This window comes from Haplochromis burtoni, unplaced genomic scaffold (genome assembly GCF_018398535.1).
Source record: "Haplochromis burtoni strain Fernald_Lab_line unplaced genomic scaffold, NCSU_Asbu1 Contig_45, whole genome shotgun sequence".
Classification (NCBI taxonomy): Eukaryota; Metazoa; Chordata; class Actinopteri; order Cichliformes; family Cichlidae; genus Haplochromis; species Haplochromis burtoni.
In genome coordinates, this window is record NW_024582406.1 from 1,627,734 (window position 1) to 1,647,618 (window position 19,885).

General features: G+C 41.2%; 1 protein-coding gene across 3 annotated transcripts; it reads left to right on the forward strand.

Annotated features, from left to right (window-relative positions):
- Positions 1-1,969: 1,969 nt before the first annotated feature.
- On the forward strand, positions 1,970-19,040 carry hook2 (hook microtubule-tethering protein 2). Of its 3 annotated transcripts, XM_005926700.3 has the most exons (23): positions 1,970-2,206; positions 4,238-4,320; positions 4,808-4,880; positions 5,016-5,066; positions 5,153-5,285; positions 7,599-7,666; positions 7,988-8,053; positions 8,185-8,265; positions 10,732-10,898; positions 11,144-11,284; positions 12,169-12,370; positions 12,537-12,647; positions 13,116-13,203; positions 14,453-14,519; positions 14,874-15,011; positions 15,706-15,793; positions 16,229-16,234; positions 16,413-16,447; positions 16,546-16,628; positions 16,710-16,813; positions 16,934-17,035; positions 17,125-17,196; positions 17,301-19,040. In XM_005926700.3, the coding sequence occupies exons 1-23, from the start codon at positions 2,162-2,164 to the stop codon at positions 17,427-17,429; spliced, it is 2,133 nt and encodes a 710-aa protein (XP_005926762.1). In that variant the 5' UTR covers positions 1,970-2,161; the 3' UTR covers positions 17,430-19,040. The 3 variants fall into 3 exon arrangements, with proteins under 3 accessions (XP_005926762.1, XP_005926763.1, XP_042076197.1); XM_005926701.3 differs by lacking the exon at positions 16,229-16,234; XM_042220263.1 differs by lacking the exons at positions 1,970-2,206; positions 4,238-4,320; positions 4,808-4,880; positions 5,016-5,066; positions 5,153-5,285 and adding an exon at positions 6,657-7,333.
- The last annotated feature ends 845 nt before the right edge of the window (positions 19,041-19,885 follow it).

Here is a 19,885-nt window from a genome sequence, read left to right on the forward strand (position 1 = left end):
AGAGGGTGTACGTGAGTGACAGCATGGTAATGATACCAGAAGGAGACTTCACCTGCTTATGAACGACTAGAAACAATCATGACATTCCCACTCTTTAGCAAAACAAAAACAGAGGAATATCTGTACACGCTCCCAAAGGCTGGATCAAAAGTCAACAGGCTATATATAAAGAATTGAGCTACCATTATCCTGCTATTTTAAAATATGTGTGTTCATTACTTAGAAAGCATGTCTTATTGGATACATTTTGTATTAGAGCAGTCATGCAGCGTGGATTGTAGGCTGTGGTGTTGCCAGTTGGGCAACAAGCTGTTCTCTATGGCTATTTGTCAACTAGAGCCATCCAGTGGTGCTTTGAGGTAATCTGAATAGTACAAAAAAAATAAATCAGCGGGGCTTTCAGCAGAGACGCTGGACAGCCACTGCTGGAATTTTTTTAATGAAATGCAGCAGCTAACAATGAATAAATAAGCTGTTGCTAGTAAAATATGCCAACATATTGCTAATTAGTGCACCAGATAACTTCCCATTACAGGTAAACTTGTTTACAAGTGGATACAAGTACTACAGTTTCAGCATTACATCCTAAGACAAAGTCAACAACACTTGGCCTTGTCTGACCCTGTAAAAGTTGACTTTAGACATCTGAAATTAACCAGGAGCTTCTTTGTACAATAATAGTAGTAGTACATTTATGTGGTTGCCAATGTGGATGGACCCACATGTTTGATTTGGCACATAGGATGCCCCCTCCCCCTCCCGTTTATCTGGGCTCAGGGCCAACACTAGGAGTATATTAGCTTTTCTTGAATTGGGATCTTTCATATGTAAGACCAATGTGTTAACAACAATAGAAGTAGTAGGAGATGTAGTGCTTTTGCATCAGTCTCAGTCCTTGGATGGAGTCCTGCCACCCATCCTCACTTCTCAACAAACTCTTTGCCTTGGCTTTTAGAAGCTGCTTGCCAACAGCAGTAGCCATAACTGGGTTGGATCTCAAGTTAAACTAGTTTAGAGTAAAGCACTGAGACTCTGGGGTTTATGTATTAGACAAAAGAACATGGTTATGTTGATTATATGGGACAACTAATTTATTTATATAGTTAAATAGTGGTGCCTGAAATTACAGTCGTGCTAGCATGTGAGTGCCAAGCAAAGGATAAAGAGCCGTCACGGAAAGGCTCTGAAGACATTGTGGCCATCTATGGCCCTAAATTTGCAAATTTGAGATCCCTTCTATAGCAGTTTGATGGGATCCAACACAGTTTTCCATGTGCAAGCAATTGAAAACAATTGGTTGATGGAATTTCTTAAATTAAAAGCTCCAGAAGGACAAACACATTTTGGTGCTTGTAAATAAAATAATACAAATAATATGCATAAATCTCAAAATGCAAAATGCATTCTTGCCTTTAAATGCTTGTGAATCTCAGTCCAAGTAGTAAAGAGGTGATCTCTTTCTATTTTTAAAATGTTAAGATACACACTAATATCAGAAAGAAGGGGCAAAGCGCTCATTTAGAAAAATAGGAGTGTGGTTATATATAAAACAGAAAACAGTGTAAAAAATCAATGAAGTAAAATTTAAATGGAGAGCATAATAAGTATATTCTTGCAAATTAAGTAAGTTTGAGGGTACTGAAATATTTTTGACACAGTTGGAAATTATGAGTCTTAACATCACTAGTACACTAGTTACTTAAAAAAAAATTCTAATATATTTTCTGTATCATGTCTATCTAGCTACCTTGACCTGAACCCTACTTTAAAAGCTAATTCGTCAGCTCACTAGCATCCCCCGGCTGAATAAAGGGTAAATAAATTACACTCGGAGATGGTCAGCATTTAAGCAACATCATTATAGCAGATTAAAAGAAAAACAGCGTATTATCGCGATAATTACTATTTTTGACTGCGACTAGACAAGCTGACCCAAAATATAATCCATCGTCTTGGAAACGCTCTAATACGGAAGCTCGCGAGGCCCACAGGAGCCGAAACGCGAAGGTTGTCAGGAGCAGCAGGAGGAGGCCACGGCTGGACAGTGTCTGACGTGGAAAGTGTCAGCACTGAGTAAGAAACTTCGGGCCAAAACAAGCCTCGAGAACAAAATCCCCCCAGTTCTCTGTAAGCTCTTGCGGGTTTCACAGAGGACAGCACAATGAGTCTGGATAAGGCGAAGCTGTGTGATTCACTGTTAACCTGGGTAAGTTTGACAGTAGCAACATTTCGAGCAAGGCTAACCGCCGGCTAAGAGGTGTCAGCAGGTGTTCGCAAATGTGGAGAATTACGGCTTTACTTTTGGAAGTTGTGGGCTCACGTAATCGATAAGGGGCATCTTTACTGACTTGGTCAATTAAACGCTTGGTGTTTTAAGTTGTAAGCTAACTGTCACTAGCCAGCCGAGCTAATTGGCTTTGTGAACACATTGGAGGTTTGCTCCTGGTGGTCTGCTTTATCTCTTATCCATGTTAGCAAACTGACTGCATTGTCAGCAAATTAACTGCCAGAAAAACAAACCCAAATAGCTTAGTGTAAGCTGAGAGGCCTAAGGAGTAATGTTAGGCTATCCAACACAGCCACGTTATTTTCAAAGCTCAGAGCAAATCCACCTGTTTGGCTCCTTTCTACAAAGACGTGTGAAGACTTGGACTGAACTAAGACACCAACTAATAATAGCATGCTAAGCAGGGCTGTAATCCCCCATTGCTGCTTAGTATTTTTTTTTTTTTTTTTAATTTAAGTTATGTTTAGAAAGCTTGAGCAGCTTTACAAAAAATCCCCAAATACATAAATCCCCCTTCTTTCTTTAAATTGGAAAGTTTTTAAAAATGATCTTGAGCAATTGTTCTTTAGACTTTCTGAAGGTCTTTCAAAGTTTCTTTTAACATCGGCTACTTTTTTACTCATTGTCCAGTCCAGTCCTCGTATCTGACCATTCTCAAAGAAATGTTTTTGTGTTTTTAAGCCACTCAACACTGACCTATGAATTATTCAAGCATAAAAAGACACCCAACTCAACGGATGAGCTAGTGTTGTCTACACAGACAAAATAGAGAACCAGTTTTAAGTTGTTTCTTTAGGCTTTACTAGCAGCAATATAACTTGTTCCTATTCCCAGTGATAACACAGGTTGACAGGCATAAAATGGTATTTATATAAAGAAGGTGATTCACTAAGAGCTGTTGGCTGAAAACTTCACATCTCAGCATGGTGTGCAGTGTGTCCTTAAAAATGTAAGGAAACTGAACAGGTCGCGGACAAAAGATGTACCAAGGATCAAAGACTATATACAGCAGAGGAGCAGAATATAAAATCGTGGCCTTAAACAATAGAAAAAATTAGATGCATCAAGTTGACCCATCTACTGATTACTGATCAGAAATAGTCTCAGTGGAAATGTGGAGGTCAAGAAGCCATTCTTAAGGGAAGAAGGCAAGGACAGAAGGCTGAGCTATGCCAAAGTGGAACTGAATTTAAAATGGGTGGTAACAGATCTGGTGGAGTGAGTTAGAAAGCAGTAAAAATTCATTCTTTTTACTGCTTTTTTTTTTTTTTTTATACTGTAAAAATTCAGCCTAAATCTGAACAAAATTTTGTTCAGATTTAGGCTGCTCTACAGAGGAGATCAGTGAGACTCTACAGCCATCTGTAAAACACAGGGAAGGCTCTGTATGGTATGGTGTTGGCTTTCAGTCAATATTTTTGGGATCTTTTCAAAATTGATGGAACTATGAATGCAGAGAAGTGTAATACCATCTGGGAACCATCTAATTGGTAATCATTCTATTTATCAGTATGACAGTGATCTCAAACACCCTGGCAATGCAATGAAAGCATACCCAAATAGAAAAACACACAAGACAACACCATCAGTCATGAATTGGCTTCCCTAGACTCCAGTCACCAAACATTAAAGCATTGTTCTGTTCAAGATGATTTCACAAATGGCAAATACCAAATATGTATTTTCAAGTTTGTTAGAATTGTATAAATCACGTTTTCCCCAATTTACATTTATGTTTGTCGACGTTTCAATAAATCACTGCACTCATTTTCCTAATGATTCAAGATTTTTGCACAGTGCTGTTTAGAATGGGGATATTAGATTCATTTATTTAATATAGTAATGTTTTCACCCTGGTTTAGTTTAATGTAATGTTGCTGTACATTAAATGTCAAAACATTGAAAGGTTTCTTTCTTTAATGACCAGCTCTTTAATGTCTTCACTCTCAGTTACAGACATTTCAGGTGCCATCGTGCAACAGCAAGCACGACCTGACAAGCGGAGTGGCCATTGCACATGTACTACACAGAATGTAAGCACAAGCAGTATGTCACCAGTGTTGTTTCCACTAACTGCACGATTGTCTTCTGGAGATTCATTCTGAACTTACTCACTGAAATTTGCTTATCTGTATAATTTTGGATTGCCATTAAGTCCATTATCTATGCAAAATGTAGCCAGTTAAACAGTAAATGTTACCCAGACATGGCTCTGAATACCTCAGGCATCGGTGTGAATTTGTTTTTTTTTAAATAAATAAAGTGATGTGTGCAGGCTTAATCACATCAACCAATTATTGGAAAATACACATTTGGAAAACAGATTTTTAATCAACCTATTTTAGCTGTAGCTGCTTCTTTATCATTATTCCCATGCTGTGTAGCTTTTAATGAATAGTTTTACTCTGTCATTGTGCCTGAAGGGACAGAAACACAGGGTCTCACTGCCCTGTGGTCTTGTTATCAATCTCAGTATCCAGAGATGTCGTCGTTACAATTCTCTTGTGCTCTCATTAACAGAGACCCTTCTTGGTTTAATGAGACATGGCTAGGCAGGATCAAGGAGGAGAGCGGGGCCAACTGGCGCCTCAAGGTAATTTGTGAAACAGCATGATATGACAGAACACCCTGTAGTTATCTAGAATGACTAAAATCAAAGATCTTTTTTTAAATTCTTCTGCTTGATTAATGAAAGTGTTACGATTGTAACCCCGTTTCATTCTTTCAGGTCAGCAATTTGAAAAAGATTCTGAAAAGCATGATGGAATATTATCACGATGTAAGAAACTTTTGCTGATTTGGCCTTCATTTTTCATGTGCTGCTTGACTCGAGCCTACCAGCTCACTTTTCTGTTTCGTGAACAGGTGCTCGGTCACCAGGTGTCTGATGAGCATATGCCAGACGTGAACCTGATAGGAGAGATGGGAGATGTCACAGAACTGGGAAAGCTGGTACAGCTCGTGTTGGGTTGTGCAGTCAGCTGCGAGAAGAAACAAGGTAGGCCTGTACACGTACATTTCTTCTGCTTTCATTTAGGAATAAATGCCTCATAATCACTGCTGAGAAGATATTTGTCAGCATGAAAACACAAAAACGCAATTCAGTGATCTCAAGTCATTTAGAAATGCTCACACAGACGGCAACTTTATTTAGACAACAGCTGTATTTAGCAGCTGGCCACTCACTTTATACCCAACTGCTTGCAAAGCATAATATGACATGACATACTATCATGGTGGCCAGATGGCCTTGTTTTCCTCCTCCATCCTTGAATAGACACTTTCTGGATTTTTTTTTTTTTTTTTTCATAAATTTTTGCAAATGTTTAAAAAAAAAAATGGACTGACCTCTTGCCAACATAAACATTCATTAGGGGATTAGGAGTAACATTAGGAGACGTGGCTGCTGGTTAACTGCTATATATGGCAACTGTGTTGAAGCACAAGATTAAAAGGTGCTAGAATCAGCATTCTTGTTATTATAGTAAATACATTTTATTCTGCTGAGTTGTAGAAGTAAAGAAGATGTCTCACACTTGTGGGTTTGCTTTTCAATAGCTGGGAAAGGCAGTGACTAAACTGCTATGAGATCTAGAAGAAGGGAGGGGGAAACCAATTTTTCAAATGTGGAAATTAATTGCTGCACAACTATGCCAGTAATTGGCACAGAGTGTGCAAGTGTGAGCACCTCCTGAAAGTTTTCTGGTCTGCAGCATTTGGATGTGTGTTAACACAATACCACAGTCTTTCCAGTGTGAACATCCTATCAAATTCACCCCAAGGACAGACCGTTCAGCACTCAGAGAAACAGCAAATAACCGAAGATCTACATCTCAGACACTACAGACCTCAGTCAACATGTTAAATGTTGATGTTCAAGACAGCGCAATTAGAAAAAGACTAAAGGAGTATGGCTGGTTTGCAAGGGTTGCAGCAGAGAGCCTCCTTCATCTAAAAGGAACATGGCAACACAGCTCAGGTTTCCAAAGCTGCATCTGAAAAAGCCTTAACGATGTCCTTTGGACAGATGAGACCAAAGTGGAAATGTTTGGCTATAATGCACAACACCACATTTGGCGAATAGCAACAACCGCCTCACACCAGCTGATAGCACGGTGGTGGAGGGGTAAATGTTTGGACGTGTTTTACAGCCACAAGACGTGGTTAACTCAGTCATTGAGCTGACCATGAACTCCTCTGTATACCAAAATATTCTAGAGTCAAATGTGAAGCTTTTGACAGCTAAAGCTTAGCTGAAATTAGGTCATGCAACAGGACTCTGATCCCAGACAATCTACAACAGAATGACTGAAAAGACAACAACAACAAAAAAAATCAAGGTGCTGCAATGATCCAAAGTCCAGAGTTCAACCTGATTGAAATTCTGTGGCAGGACCTTAAGAGCTGTGCATAAATGAAATGCTCAATGAAATGAAATGAAGCAACACTGTAAAGAAGAGTAGGACAAAATTCATCCACAGTGATGAGAGAGTGATAAAGTCATACCAGAACTGATTGCTTCAAATGATTGATGTTAAAGGCTATTCAAGCTACTGCAGGATGGAGTGTATTAAGTGTTTGGCATAGACTGCTGCATAGAGTACTAACATAAGAAGACTCATTTAATCATACATGCATATACTGCAGGGGTGGGGGAACTCCAGGCCTCAAGGGCAAATTCTAGATCTGTCCTTGATCCAAAACAGCTTGTTTAAATGGCTAAATAACCTCCTCAACATGTCTTAAAGTTCTCCAGAGGCCTGGTAATGAACTACTCATTTGACTCAGGGTGAGATCTAAAACCTGCTAGACCCTCGAGGCCTGGAGTTCCCAACCCCTGGTATACTGGATAGTTGGCTTAAGGTGGTTCATTAGTTATAAAGCTTTCCTTTGAAAATGAATATTTTTTGTTCCTCATTTCACAAATGGCAGAAAGATCGACCCATCCAGATGTGCACTCTTTTTACTTCCTTCCTGTGTTCTTCCTGTGAAATAAGCAGTGTTGGACATTTTGCATCTTGCATACAGAAATACACATTTGGAGAGGTAAATGTTGGTGGCTTGAAACAGAAAAAGTTGGAACAGTTGTTTTTCTCTCAGTTATGGTCTGATCAATTTGTTGACAAGCTGTTTTCCCGTTACTGATAACAGCTCATGAGACAAAAAATGGTCAGGTCAGTTTCACAGAAAATTGACTGTAAAGCTGAGTCGATTTTTACAGCAGTGGTTTGACTTTCATGGGAGCGTGTGTGTGTGTGTTAATCTGTATTTGGCTGAGACTTCACTGGCCTTTGTTGTCTTCTAAACGCAGAGCAAATCCAGCAGATAATGACACTCGAGGAATCTGTCCAGCATGTTGTGATGACTGCCATTCAGGAAGTGAGTGAGCCTCTTTTTCTTTCCTCTTGGTTTACCCTGATTTGCATTAATCCAATTCTTAGTCACGGTTAATTCAAAATCAAAGAAGTCTGGATAAACATAAGACTAAAGAGCATCCCACAGACCCCTACTCTATGCTATTTACAAAGATGCGTTTACTGTTATCACCACCAAAGGGACTGTAAAAACCTGGATCATCTTCCAAGGTTTTTACCAAACAAGGTTATTCAGAGAACCAGATAAATCTGCCTTTGGCAAAAGACTGTTATTTTATTTTCCCTGTGGTTGCATTCATTGACTCACTTTCCTGTTTTGTTTTAGCTCTTATCGAAGGAGCCGTCATCTGAACCGGGAAGCCCAGAGACCTACGGGGATTTTGACTATCAGGTAAAAACCCACAACATATTCATTCCCCTACTTGTTTTTTACTTAGATTTGCTACATCCTGTGTTTGTGTTTACTCCCCACTGCTTTGATCAGTGTCAAATATCCTCTGTCTGCACATCTTTTATTCGCAGTCCAGAAAGTATTATTTTCTGAGTGAGGAGGCAGACGAGAAGGAGGACCTGAGCCAGCGCTGTCGACACCTTGAACATCAGGTTGGTTTACTAAACACGGTTTTGATCATACTTGGCAAACATTTCCTGAGACTTTAAAGATATAATCCTAAGATTTCACTTCAGGTCAATTTGGCAATCAAGTCGGTGGAAACTGAAGAGACACTCTTTGAGCACACATTGGTTCAACAAATGGTTTTGTTGCACAAGCATCATCTGATTAAGGCCAGTGCTTTTCACACAAGACACAGTAGAGTTACAGCAGTATGTCAGCAGTGCTGGCAAGTTTCTGTGCAACCCTGCTAAAAGTGCTTTAAATCTATCATTTTGGTCCTTCACGTCTTTTTCCTGTGAGTACTTGAGTATAAATTCCACTTTTGTTTAGTTTGAACTCGTTTAACAGGAGATGGAGCAATAAGCATGATTGAGTACAGAAGTACGCTATAAAAACACTGAGACAAAAACCATATAACACTAATGTTGCAGTCCACCTATACATGGCCTACATTTATTGGTTAAATTTGATGGGTGTACCAAGTTTGGATGGTTCCCACCTTGGCCGGAGGGGTGTACTATAAAGCAAGATTATTGGATTATTCAGGTTAAAATCAGCGTTTTCAATGTCTGGAAAGTGGCTCCCTTTTCCCTGACTACAATACTCTGGTAACTTATGTTAAACATACAACCTGGTCCAGAGCACATTATGTTCCTAGTTGAAAGCGCCACATTTTTACTTATTCCAGCATGTTTTAAGTGGGATAGAAAATGGTATGTTACAGGTTGACAAATTGCATCTATAAACCCTAACACAGTGGTGTCCAAACCTTTACTGTTTAAATGTATAAGGTTTACAGTTTCAGAGTTGTGTGCAGCTCTCATGTTAGAAATAAACAGCGGAACGCAGCTATAGAATGAATTCAGTAAATATGAATTTACTTCAAGATGATATATTTACTACGTTGCATGCTTGTGATGATATCGAGTTTGTAATATTAACATTAATGTGTTTAATTGTAGTAGTAGAAGTAGTATAACATTTCATGTCAGACAAGAGAAAGTCTGACTTAACAAAGAAAGTTGATCGTCACTTTCTGGGGTTTTAGGTTTAGGCAGAAAGCCGGGCTTTTTTTGACTTGCCTCATAGGACACCCCTCAGTTCTCACTTGTAAAGAAGATTTTGAGCTCAGTGTGTAAGAATATAAAGAGTGGATAGCAGAATAGCTGTTGCTGGGGAGAAATGGTTTGATTGCATGGAAATCTTGAGGATTATAACTTTAAGATGAGTCTCGGGTTTGTTTTATCAATCTTTGAGCTGTTGACTTGAAATTTGAAAAAATAATGCCATTTCATCTCTGCCTACCAGATTTACAGACTCTCAGAGGTTTCGTTTTGCTGTATTTTTTTATTTATTTATTTTTTTTAGAGAAGCATGTTGCGTGTGTCTGTGCCTGCAATTTATTTGTGCTCTGGCCTTTTATTGATTAGCCAGCCAAAGGCTTTGTTTGTGTTCCCTTGACTTGTTTTTGCACCACTGAATGTGAGCGGACTAATTCAGACTTTTTTCTTTTTTTTGAAAAAGAGGATCCCAGTCGATAGTTGCATAACATCAAGATAAAACTGACACGTTGCCTTGGGATGGAGCAGTAGCCAACTATAATTTGTACTGCTCCCAGCCCACCTGTTTGTTTACTTACTCGGCCCACGCGTTAGGGATTAGTCATTTGTGTTGTTTTGAAAGCTATTTACTGTTACTGGTTTGGTGCTAAAGCATGCAATCTGTCCTTAAAGTTCAGTGTAGGGTTTTGCTGTATTCAGACTGGAAAGATATCATGCAGGTAAGTATGCGCTCCCCTCTCTTAATATTGGAATGCAAGCTTGTTTAACTATGAGCGCCGTTCAGTCTGACACAAACATTTAAAAGTAATGCAGCTCTAAACCACAGCCGGCCCTTTCCTCAAACCAACCACCGTCATCGATGTAGATCTGTTCTCCTGCCGACTATTAATGTTACACATGTATTACTTACGGTCCTCAATGAGCTCTGCGTACTCGTCTGCTCATATCATGAGGATCTGCTTTGAACCCTGGGGGTAAAGCTAACAACTGCACTACTGAGAATGTTCCATCTGCTTGAGATCATTGCACACCAGCTGACTAACACACATTTTACAAAAGAGCTTGTGATATTACAGCAAAGCATGTGTTTAAGGTCCTCTTTGCACTGAAAGTGGTGAGTTATCGCTGTTTATCTTGTTTTCCTTCATGAATCTGTTGTGTCCTTGCACTGTGGCTTTTTTGTATATAGGCTGGGTTTTTTTTGCTGCTTTTTGTTATGCTTCAATCTCGACCTTTCCTCTATTGTGTCTCCTTGTCCTGTTTTTCACCCCTTTTTAAAGCTGTAGCTCACCTCCCGTCTCTTCTCTCTCAGCAGTCCACTGCACACTCAGTCTTTACACCTCTTTTTGCAATGTTTGTGCTCAGTTTCTCTCTCCCACCCCCCTCCGACAGCTGTCAGTGGCTCTGGAGGAGAAGATGTCCCTGCAGGCAGAGACGCGCTCCCTGAAAGAGAAGCTCAGCCTATGCGAATCTCTGGACGCCTCCACCACTGCCATCACTGGCAAGAAGCTGCTGCTGCTGCAGAGTCAGATGGAGCAGCTTCAGGAGGAAAACTACAGGTACAAGTGGTACTTAAGTACTTAGGAAAACAACCCTTGGTTTATAATGAGTGTCTCAGTCATTAACTCTTTAAAAAGATGTAGTAGTAGTAGTAGTAGTGGTGGTAGTATAAAATTTCAGCCCTCGTTCATAACATATGAGTCAACTTTATAAAGACATGCAAATCAGATGCTGTTGAGTCAGCTGTTCCTTTGAGTGTCTTTCAAAGTGCATATCCAGTCATATTAACCACTGTATATCTCAGACTGGAGAACGGCAGAGACGACATGCGTGTGCGGGCAGAGATACTGGAGCGCGAGGTGGCTGAGCTGCAGCTACGGAACGAAGACCTGACCAGCCTGGCGCAGGAGGCCCAGGCCCTCAAAGACGAGATGGACATCCTCAGGTGAGAGCAGCTCGAACAGATCGAGTTCAGTTGATCATGAAAATGTAAACAAGCCAGTTAAACAGTGGTTATTATGTAAGGAGTGGTGCAGGCCTTTTTGCAAGCTCACAAGTTTGTAGTGAAAGAAACTGCAGAAAGTTGCGCTTTGTGGGCGTTTGGTCACATGGACACTAAGTGTTTGTGTTCATGCTTTGCAGGCTTTTTTGAATGCATTACATTCACAGTTTACAAGTGTTTTACATATAAAGGTTTTCCTTGTGTCAAAACGGGAAATTGTAAACATTTGCTAACAACTTCTGCTGAGCTACTACTTCAGGAACTGTGAATAAAACAACTGCCAACAATCAGAAGGTCCTGCTAGTAAATATTGTATGTGTATTACAGGGTGCAATGCTTCTTTTATTATACAAAGATTGTTTTAAATATATTTTCTGTCCAACAAATTCAGTGTTTCCTTCTTTTTGAGTAGTAGTTGCAAAAAACAGTGGAGGAGTTGAAGTTTCTTGGCATATTTGAAGATTGATCTCTGTAGAAGAGGCAAAAACTTTAAACAGTTTTGATCCTGAGTCCAAAAGTATCGATACACATACTAATACAGTGTTGGTAAATTCTTAATATCAAGAATGTTGATAATGACGAGCCTTTTCCTTTAAGTAGTAGTTCAAACTGATAATAGATGAACTCACAGAAGCAACCCCCATGCTGCCCACACACAGATGTCCATTCAGCTCTCTCTGACATCTGTGTTGATAATACAAATTTTCATGCATTGACACCGGCTTGCGTCAGAGTACACATCTACATGGACGCATTGTGTTAAGTATAACTCATATTCCTCTGCTGTTGCTCGATGCCTCCCACGCTATGCTTTCCTTCCCCCTCAGGCACTCGTCTGACCGGGTGAACCAGCTCGAGGCGATGGTGGAGACGTACAAGAGGAAGCTGGAGGACCTGGGAGACCTGCGCAGACAGGTGCGCCTCCTGGAAGAGCACAACACTGTGTACATGCAGCGCACGTGCGAGCTGGAGGAGGAGCTTCGCAGGGCCAACGCTGTCCGCAGTCAGCTGGACACCTACAAGAGACAGGCAAGCTGTGTTCCTGTGTTGCCTGTTCCTGTGCTGGGACATCCAAGAGATGTGAAACGCATTCTGGCTCGTACACGTGTTTGGAAACCCTTTTCATTTATTTATTTATTTATTTATTTATTTTAAATAGAGCACTCTGGCTGACTGTATGCTCTCTGACTTGCAGGCTCATGAGCTTCACACCAAGCACTCAGCAGAGGCCATGAAAGCTGAGAAGTGGCAGTTTGAGTACAAGAACCTTCACGACAAGTACGACGCACTGCTGAAGGAGAAGGAAGTGAGTCGGAGAGTATTTTTGAGAAATTAAAAAAAAACAGTTTTTATATGGGGGGAAATGTGCACATGGTCTACAGAGTGTTTTTGTACACTGAGGCCCTCTCATTCCCCTCTCGGTCTAGTAATAGTTTTGATTTCAGTGATGACAAATGATGTTTAGATTGGCGTTTGTTGTGATCATTACAGAAAGCACTTCCCTACATGGAGAATTGTGTCCTGGTAGATACTGTACTATTCTTCAGCGGACTCCCACATCCTGTGTCAATTCTAGTAGCTTCTGCAGTCAAGGAGTGATTAATTTTCTCGCTTACTTGTGGGTGTAATTAGGAAATGTGCTAATATGACGTGGATACTTGTATTTGCTCTGTCTCTGTCTGGACTGCATCGCATCCAAGTCCAGATATAGAAAACCTGACGCTACATGGATCTTAAGGCCACTTAAGGTGTTTTGGTTTCCTTTGTTTTCCAGCGTCTGATCGCAGAAAGAGACACACTGCGGGAGACAAACGATGAGCTCAGGTGTGCACAAGTCCAGCAGAGGTATCTCAGTGGAGCAGGTGAGTTGAAAGCATAGGTATGGCTAGAAAACACCTAAAACAATGGGCTTTACTGAGAAATATGTCACGCACTGCTGGAGAAAATAAATAAATAAAACATAAGGAAACTTGGAAGTTGGACCCTCTTCTTCCTTTAGAACAGCCTTAAATCTCTGTGGCACAGATTCAGGAAAGTGTTGGAAACATTTCTAAGAGATTTGACATGATAGCATCACACAGCTACTGCAGATTTGTCAGCTGCACATCCATGATGTTAATCTCACGTTCCACCAAATCCTAAAGGTGCTCTAGATCTGGTGACTGGACACACTACTTGAGTACAGTAAACTCTGTGTTTAAGAATGGTGTGTCATCCTGCTGTAAGCAACCATCAGAAGATGGTCACACTGTGGTCATAAAGGGGCGGACATGGTCAGTGAGACACATGAAGAGACTACACAGATCACTCCTAATTAAACTAAAATCACTTTTCTTTCCCATTCAGATGTTCAGTCCACATCTACATACATAGATGCTTTTTGTTGCTGTCATGTGATTGGCTGATTAGATATTTTTGTAACTGAGCAATTAAACTGGTGTACCTAATAAAGTGGCCAGTGAGTGTAATTGTAATACTAAAGAGTAACTTTTTGGGGGGGGAGATTGAAAACATTTACAATGAAAAAAATTTCTCAGGCTGAAATCGGCCTTTTTAGTAAACGTGGTCAAGTGTCCAGCTGACAGTGTGTGCGAGTCCTCCATCCAAATGCAGTCAGATAACAGTGGTTCTGGTTCAGAGGTCGTCATCCTCTGCACCGCTTACTAGAAAGGAAGCAAAGAACCTTCTAAAGACTGATTCAGCTCCACAGCCATAATTCAGTTTAATTTCTCTATCACAACAGTCGCCTCAAAGTGCCTCGTATCATATTTTTCATTATTGAGCTCCTTATTTTATTCTGTTAATCGTTTTAAATGTAGTTCAGTTCTATTGAATTTGGGATCTTCAGTGTGATTTCTGTGCAACTATTTTGTTTTAAGGGGGGTTTGTTTGTTTGTGCTTTTTCACTTTATCAAACTGATTTGGGGTTGGGGTATTTTGTTTGGTTGTTTGTTGTTGTTGTTTTTTTTGGGGTGGATCTTAACTCACAATGAGAATCATGTCTACAAAACAACTGATAAAGGTTACAGATTACTGTCACAAGGGGGGGGGACACAGGAATTACTCGACTTTTGCGATGATTTGTTTGTCTGACTGTCTTTCTCTCTGCAGGAGGCTTGTGTGACAGCGGTGACACGGTTGAAAACCTGGCTGCAGAGATCATGCCAACGGAGATCAAGTATGTCTGTTTGCACATTTCAATGTTTTCTTTTGTTTGGTGTTTTTTAACCATAATAAGAAGGCCGTTTTATTTTAAGTCTACACAAACATGCCTCGGTGTAACTTTCATTCACGCACTCACTCGTGCCATGTGTACATTCTTGCTAACACGACCACAAAAGTTTATTTTTAGAAAGTGGACGTTGCGTGCCAAATGGCGACACATGGCGCGTTTGGCCTGAGCGTTGGTGGATAGAAGTTTCGTTCATGCTTCCATTTGCAGCCGCCATTCTCTAACCCGTTTATTTTATCCCCGCCCCTCTTTTTCCCTTCACCTCCTGTCGCCCCGCTCTTATCATTGCTGCTTTGACAGGGAGACAGTTGTTCGTCTCCAAAGTGAAAACAAGATGCTGTGCGTCCAAGAGGAGACCTACCGACAGAAACTTGTGGAAGTTCAGGCTGAGCTGGAGGAGGCTCAACGCAGCAAGAATGGGCTAGAAACTCAGAACAGGTAGGGGTGTGTGTGTGTCCGCACACTCTTCTTTCAGCAGTGTTAAATAACCAGTCTGCTTCTAGGCCACCATACTGTGCGTTCCTGGACATTAAGCTGGTTGTTTGGCTGATAGGAGGAGTGATATCTGCCTAAATGTCAACTCACCCTCTGGACTGTGTGTTCAACTGAACTGTGTGGGCTGGACTGGAGGACAGACAAGCAGAAAGCCAGATTGTCCCTCGACTCAGTGTGTGTGTGTGTGTGTGTTTACATGCCTGTGGGCATGTGGACATGTGGGTGGACTGTGTGTGTGTACGTTTGTGTGTGTGTGTGTGTCCATTGCAACACCAGGCCCAGGGTGTGGGAAGCATCCTCAGCAACAGTACCAGGAGGAGAGGAGTGGAGTGAGCATGCTCAGTAGAGCAGAGCAGTGAATGGCCAGGCGGCACAGTCGGTGCCTGCAGCAGATGTACAAGGACCCACTTGATACTTTGCAAACATCTTCCACCCACAGTAGCAGCAGCTTAATAAGTTTGTGTTGCATCTTTCACGTCTTTTACCATCTGCCTCTCTATAAACCCTTTTCCTTCTCTAGTCATGCCCCCTCCCCCACACACCTCCCTCCTTTTTGTTTTTTGTTTTTTTCCTCCTTCTCTTCCCAACCTTTCCTCTCATTCTTACCCCATGTTTCCTTTATTTTCCTCTTTCCAAGGCTGAACCAGCAGCAGATCTCAGAGCTGCGTTCTCAGGTCGAGGAGCTCCAGAAAGCACTCCAGGAGCAGGACAGCAAGAACGAGGACGTGAGTAGAAAGACCGGTTTGCTTCTCATCTGCCCACTTCTGCTATTACATAACTCAACACAATCAAGCTGACAGAATATTGGCAGCATATACACAGTGTGCAACTGACTTTTTTTTTCTCATCAGTTTTACCTTGAAGAAGTGAAATATAAGATGCGAGATTAAATTCTAACCAACAAAGTCATTTATTATATATATGCTCAAGTCATTGAAGGGTTTTAGCTGGCATGGTATTTATATGGCACACTGAGTATATTGAAACGATTAGTTCTGAAATCACTCTGCCTTTGAGGACCGCATTGTTTGTTCTCCTACTTTGATACATGTTGTGTGGGAATTTAACCCGTGTTTGCTGTGGTGATTCACCGGTAACGCCTGCCCCTCTGTGTCTGTCTCTCTCCGCCTGCCCCCACCGATCAACTCTGCCAAAATCAGGCCATCGTAAGTACGGCCCGCCCTCTCTCCAACTGGCCTATGATTTGACTCTGACACCTTGACTTTCACAGTTTTGTGTGTGTGTGTGTGTGTGTGTGTGTGTGTGTGTGTGTGTGTGTGTGTGTGTGCCATTTTAAGTACAATGGATTTTAAGTTTCTTTCTTTCTCTTCTTCTTCTTTGAAGTCGTCCTTATTGAAGAAAAAGCTTGAGGAGCACCTGTGAGTATTATTTTTCTGCTGCTTACTGATGCCTGTCTGCCTTCTGTGCTGCAAACAAAAGTGAACTCGCACAAGTGTCGATGTGTGTACTGTTCCAGGGAGAAGCTCCAGGAGGCCCAGTCAGACCTGCAAAAGAAAAAAGAGGTCATTGATGACCTGGAGCCCAAAGTAGACAGCAACAGTAAGAAATGTCATGTAGATGGTATTCAGAAGAAGTTCAGCTTTGTTCCTTTCCTAAACACAAATTTGTTTTTCCTTCTAGTGGCTAAGAAGATTGATGAACTCCAGGAGATCCTGCGGAAGAAGGACGAGGACATGAAGCAGATGGAGCAGCGATACAAACGCTACGTGGAGAAGGCGAGAACGGTCAGTGGTTATAGGAGTACTGCACTTTTTATTTCACACATTTTTAAAGACTTCGACCTTTTTAAATATCAGAAAAAATGATGTTCTAAGCTCTTTAAATGAATATCCTTTTGTGTGCAGGTGATCAAAACCCTGGATCCTAAGCAGCAGCCAGTGGCTCCTGATAGTCAGGCCATGAAAAACCAGCTGATGGAGAAGGAGAGAAGAATCCAGCATCTGGAGGTATGAACCTCTGACTCTGAGAGACAAGTGTGCTTCCATCAGCACTGTAAATCCCACTAATGCATGACGATGGTGTTCCTTTTATACAGCATGATTATGAGAAGAGCAGGGCCAGGCATGACCAGGAGGTGAAACTCATCATCAGTGCCTGGTACAACATGGTGAGCGAGCGTGTAAATACACAAAAGCTCAAACAGGAACTACATCCACACCACCCAATCCCTCACTCCATCTTTCTCTTTCCTCCGCCCTCTTTACCTGTCAGGGAATGGGGCTGCATCAGAAAGTGTCTGGTGAGCGGCTGGGCTCCTCCAACCAGGCCATGTCCTTCCTCGCCCAGCAGAGACAACTCACCAACGCAAGGAGAGGCCTGACACGACACCACCCGAGATGAGACACGGAGGCGTGACAGTTACCCTCAAATGAAAAGCAAAGTGCACACAAGGTGATCCATGTGATCTCTGAGTGTCTTTTGCCTTTTTTATGCCTTCACTGGGATCACTGTGCCTCAGTTTTGTCACGCTGCTGCTGCCCCCTGCTGGCTCTTACTGATATGAGAAGATTTCTTTTCTCCGTTGGGCTCCAGAGCAGAAGCTCTCTGCTCTGATAAAAAGTAGGAGTTCTAGGCCTTAAGAAGAGGCGACCTCACCTTTTAAGGTGACTTTTATTTCCCCTGTGGCTTCTTGGACTTTTTTTTTTTTTTCCTTGAACATCTATTTAAAATCCTTTTTTATTTATTTTTTTATGTTAAACAGTGAAACAGAAGTGGAACAAGTTTTGTCAGGTGTGAGTTTAAATGTGATAGATGACAGAGAAGTTTGACTACTCAAAGTGCTACAGAACAAAAGCTGCACAAGCGGTCCTCATACCTCCACTACAGCAGATCGTCACGTTCACTACCTTTTGGGTTTTATGTGTTTGCTGAGGTTTTTGTTTTTTTGTTTTTTCTTGTAGCGTTTTTATTTTTAGTCTAAGTTTGAAGTACCTTTGGAAAAAATGTAAAAATCAAGCGGGTGTGTAACAGCTTTAGTCTCGATTTCTTCTGTATTCTCTTTAAATGCTTTTTTTTTTTTTTTTTTTTTCCTTCTCAGCCTTAAATCTGAAACATGTCTTTTGTAAATATTTCACAGTGTACACCAAAGCACTTTCTCTCTAGAAGGGTGGGTTTGTTCAGTGCCTCGCAAAAGTCTCCCATGCTAGCCCTTTATAGATGAGACTGAACACTGACATGTTTGCAGCGCCAACACTGTTTCTGTCACACTGCAGGTACGTGCTCAAGTCTGGTGATAGGACTTTTGTGTATTTTTCTTTTCGCTGTTGCCTCTAAATATATATAATTTTTTTTTTTTTTTTTTTTTTTTTTATATTCCTATCCATAAGACCTCCCCCATCAGGGGGTCTGATTGTGGGTCGGACCCAACTGCACTCTCCACTTTAAACACAAAAACTGGATAACACTATGCGAGAGTCTCTAATCATAAAAACACTAAAAAATATATAAAACTGAGTCAGCTGATGTGCTGTTTGCCGCTGCTAGGTGTTGTTCACGGCTGAGCTGGAAGGAAACGTGTTCTTCAATGCGCTGGAATTTTTCCTGTGACAGGAAATCGACAGCAGATTAAAAAGCCTGAGGCACATTTATCAGACTCTACGTCTGCCTTTCTTTACAACCGTTGATCAAGTTGTTTTTGTGCGTCCCATGTCAGAGCTGCTGTCCTGTGACTTGTACTTGCCTCTAACAGTTTGTGCTATGATCTACAAAGACCAGAGTCCTGCTGTTGTGTAAACACTTTTTACTTTTTTGTTCTACTGATTTTTTTTTTTTTAAGTTGATTTTTATGGCGTAAAATTATTGGTCCACATATGCATGGTGTGAAAGGTTGCATCATGAAATGGTCTACTAGATTATAGCATAATGTACTTGGCACAGGGTTAAATTATTTGTAGTCCTCTCTGTTCTACTTTTTGCACTACAAATAAATGGGATCTTAAGTTAAAGATGGCATTTTGTGTTCTTCTTTTCAGTGCATTCAAAGACTCCCTTTCAGTCCCTTCCGATTTAGACTCACCCAGAGAGGTCTGAGAAAGCACGCCAACCCAGGTTTTATCAAAGTGGGCCCTTGTTGTGGGTAGACTTTCATTCCGTCACAGTCCTAAAGGCCAAACCGATTAGTCAAACTTCTCACATCCTTTGTGCAACTGTCAAAACGGTGAAGGCATTGTTTATCCGTCGCACCACTTTTCCACAAGCACATCTCAACGGATTAAAGAGAGGTGGCACATTCAAACATGATGAACAACAGCACAATGTAATAGAATGGCATGTTGGGGGGGGGGGGCTGTAAGATTCACCTAAGATTTGTTAAGTCTGTACTATGTAACAACCATGAACCACTCCTGATTTCTTTATATTTTTCTGGGAAAATGGGAGATGCAGCAGATTAAACATTAAGGATTAAAAACAGTTTCTACAATTCAAACAAACTTGAAGTCAGTTTGTATGACCACCTTTATTCTTTAACACACCCTCAACTCTAAGGTAAGATGGCCACCCACTGAGACCATTTTTCATGAGGCTTCAGTGAACTCGGATCCTGTGTTGGGTTTCCACTATTTTATGGTTATTTATTTATTGATTAAAGCCTGCCTCGTTGTCTTTTGTCCACCACATGTCCAGCTTCCACCCTCCATCCATTTTCTTCCACTTATCCTTATCAGGGTTGCGGCAGGGGAGTGCTGGAGCCTATCCAGCTACCATAGGAAGAGTTCACCCTGCGCAGGCCCCCGTTTCCTTCTTGGAATCAACACAAAAACAAATAAGGTGTGGCTCAAGACTTTTGCACAGGACTG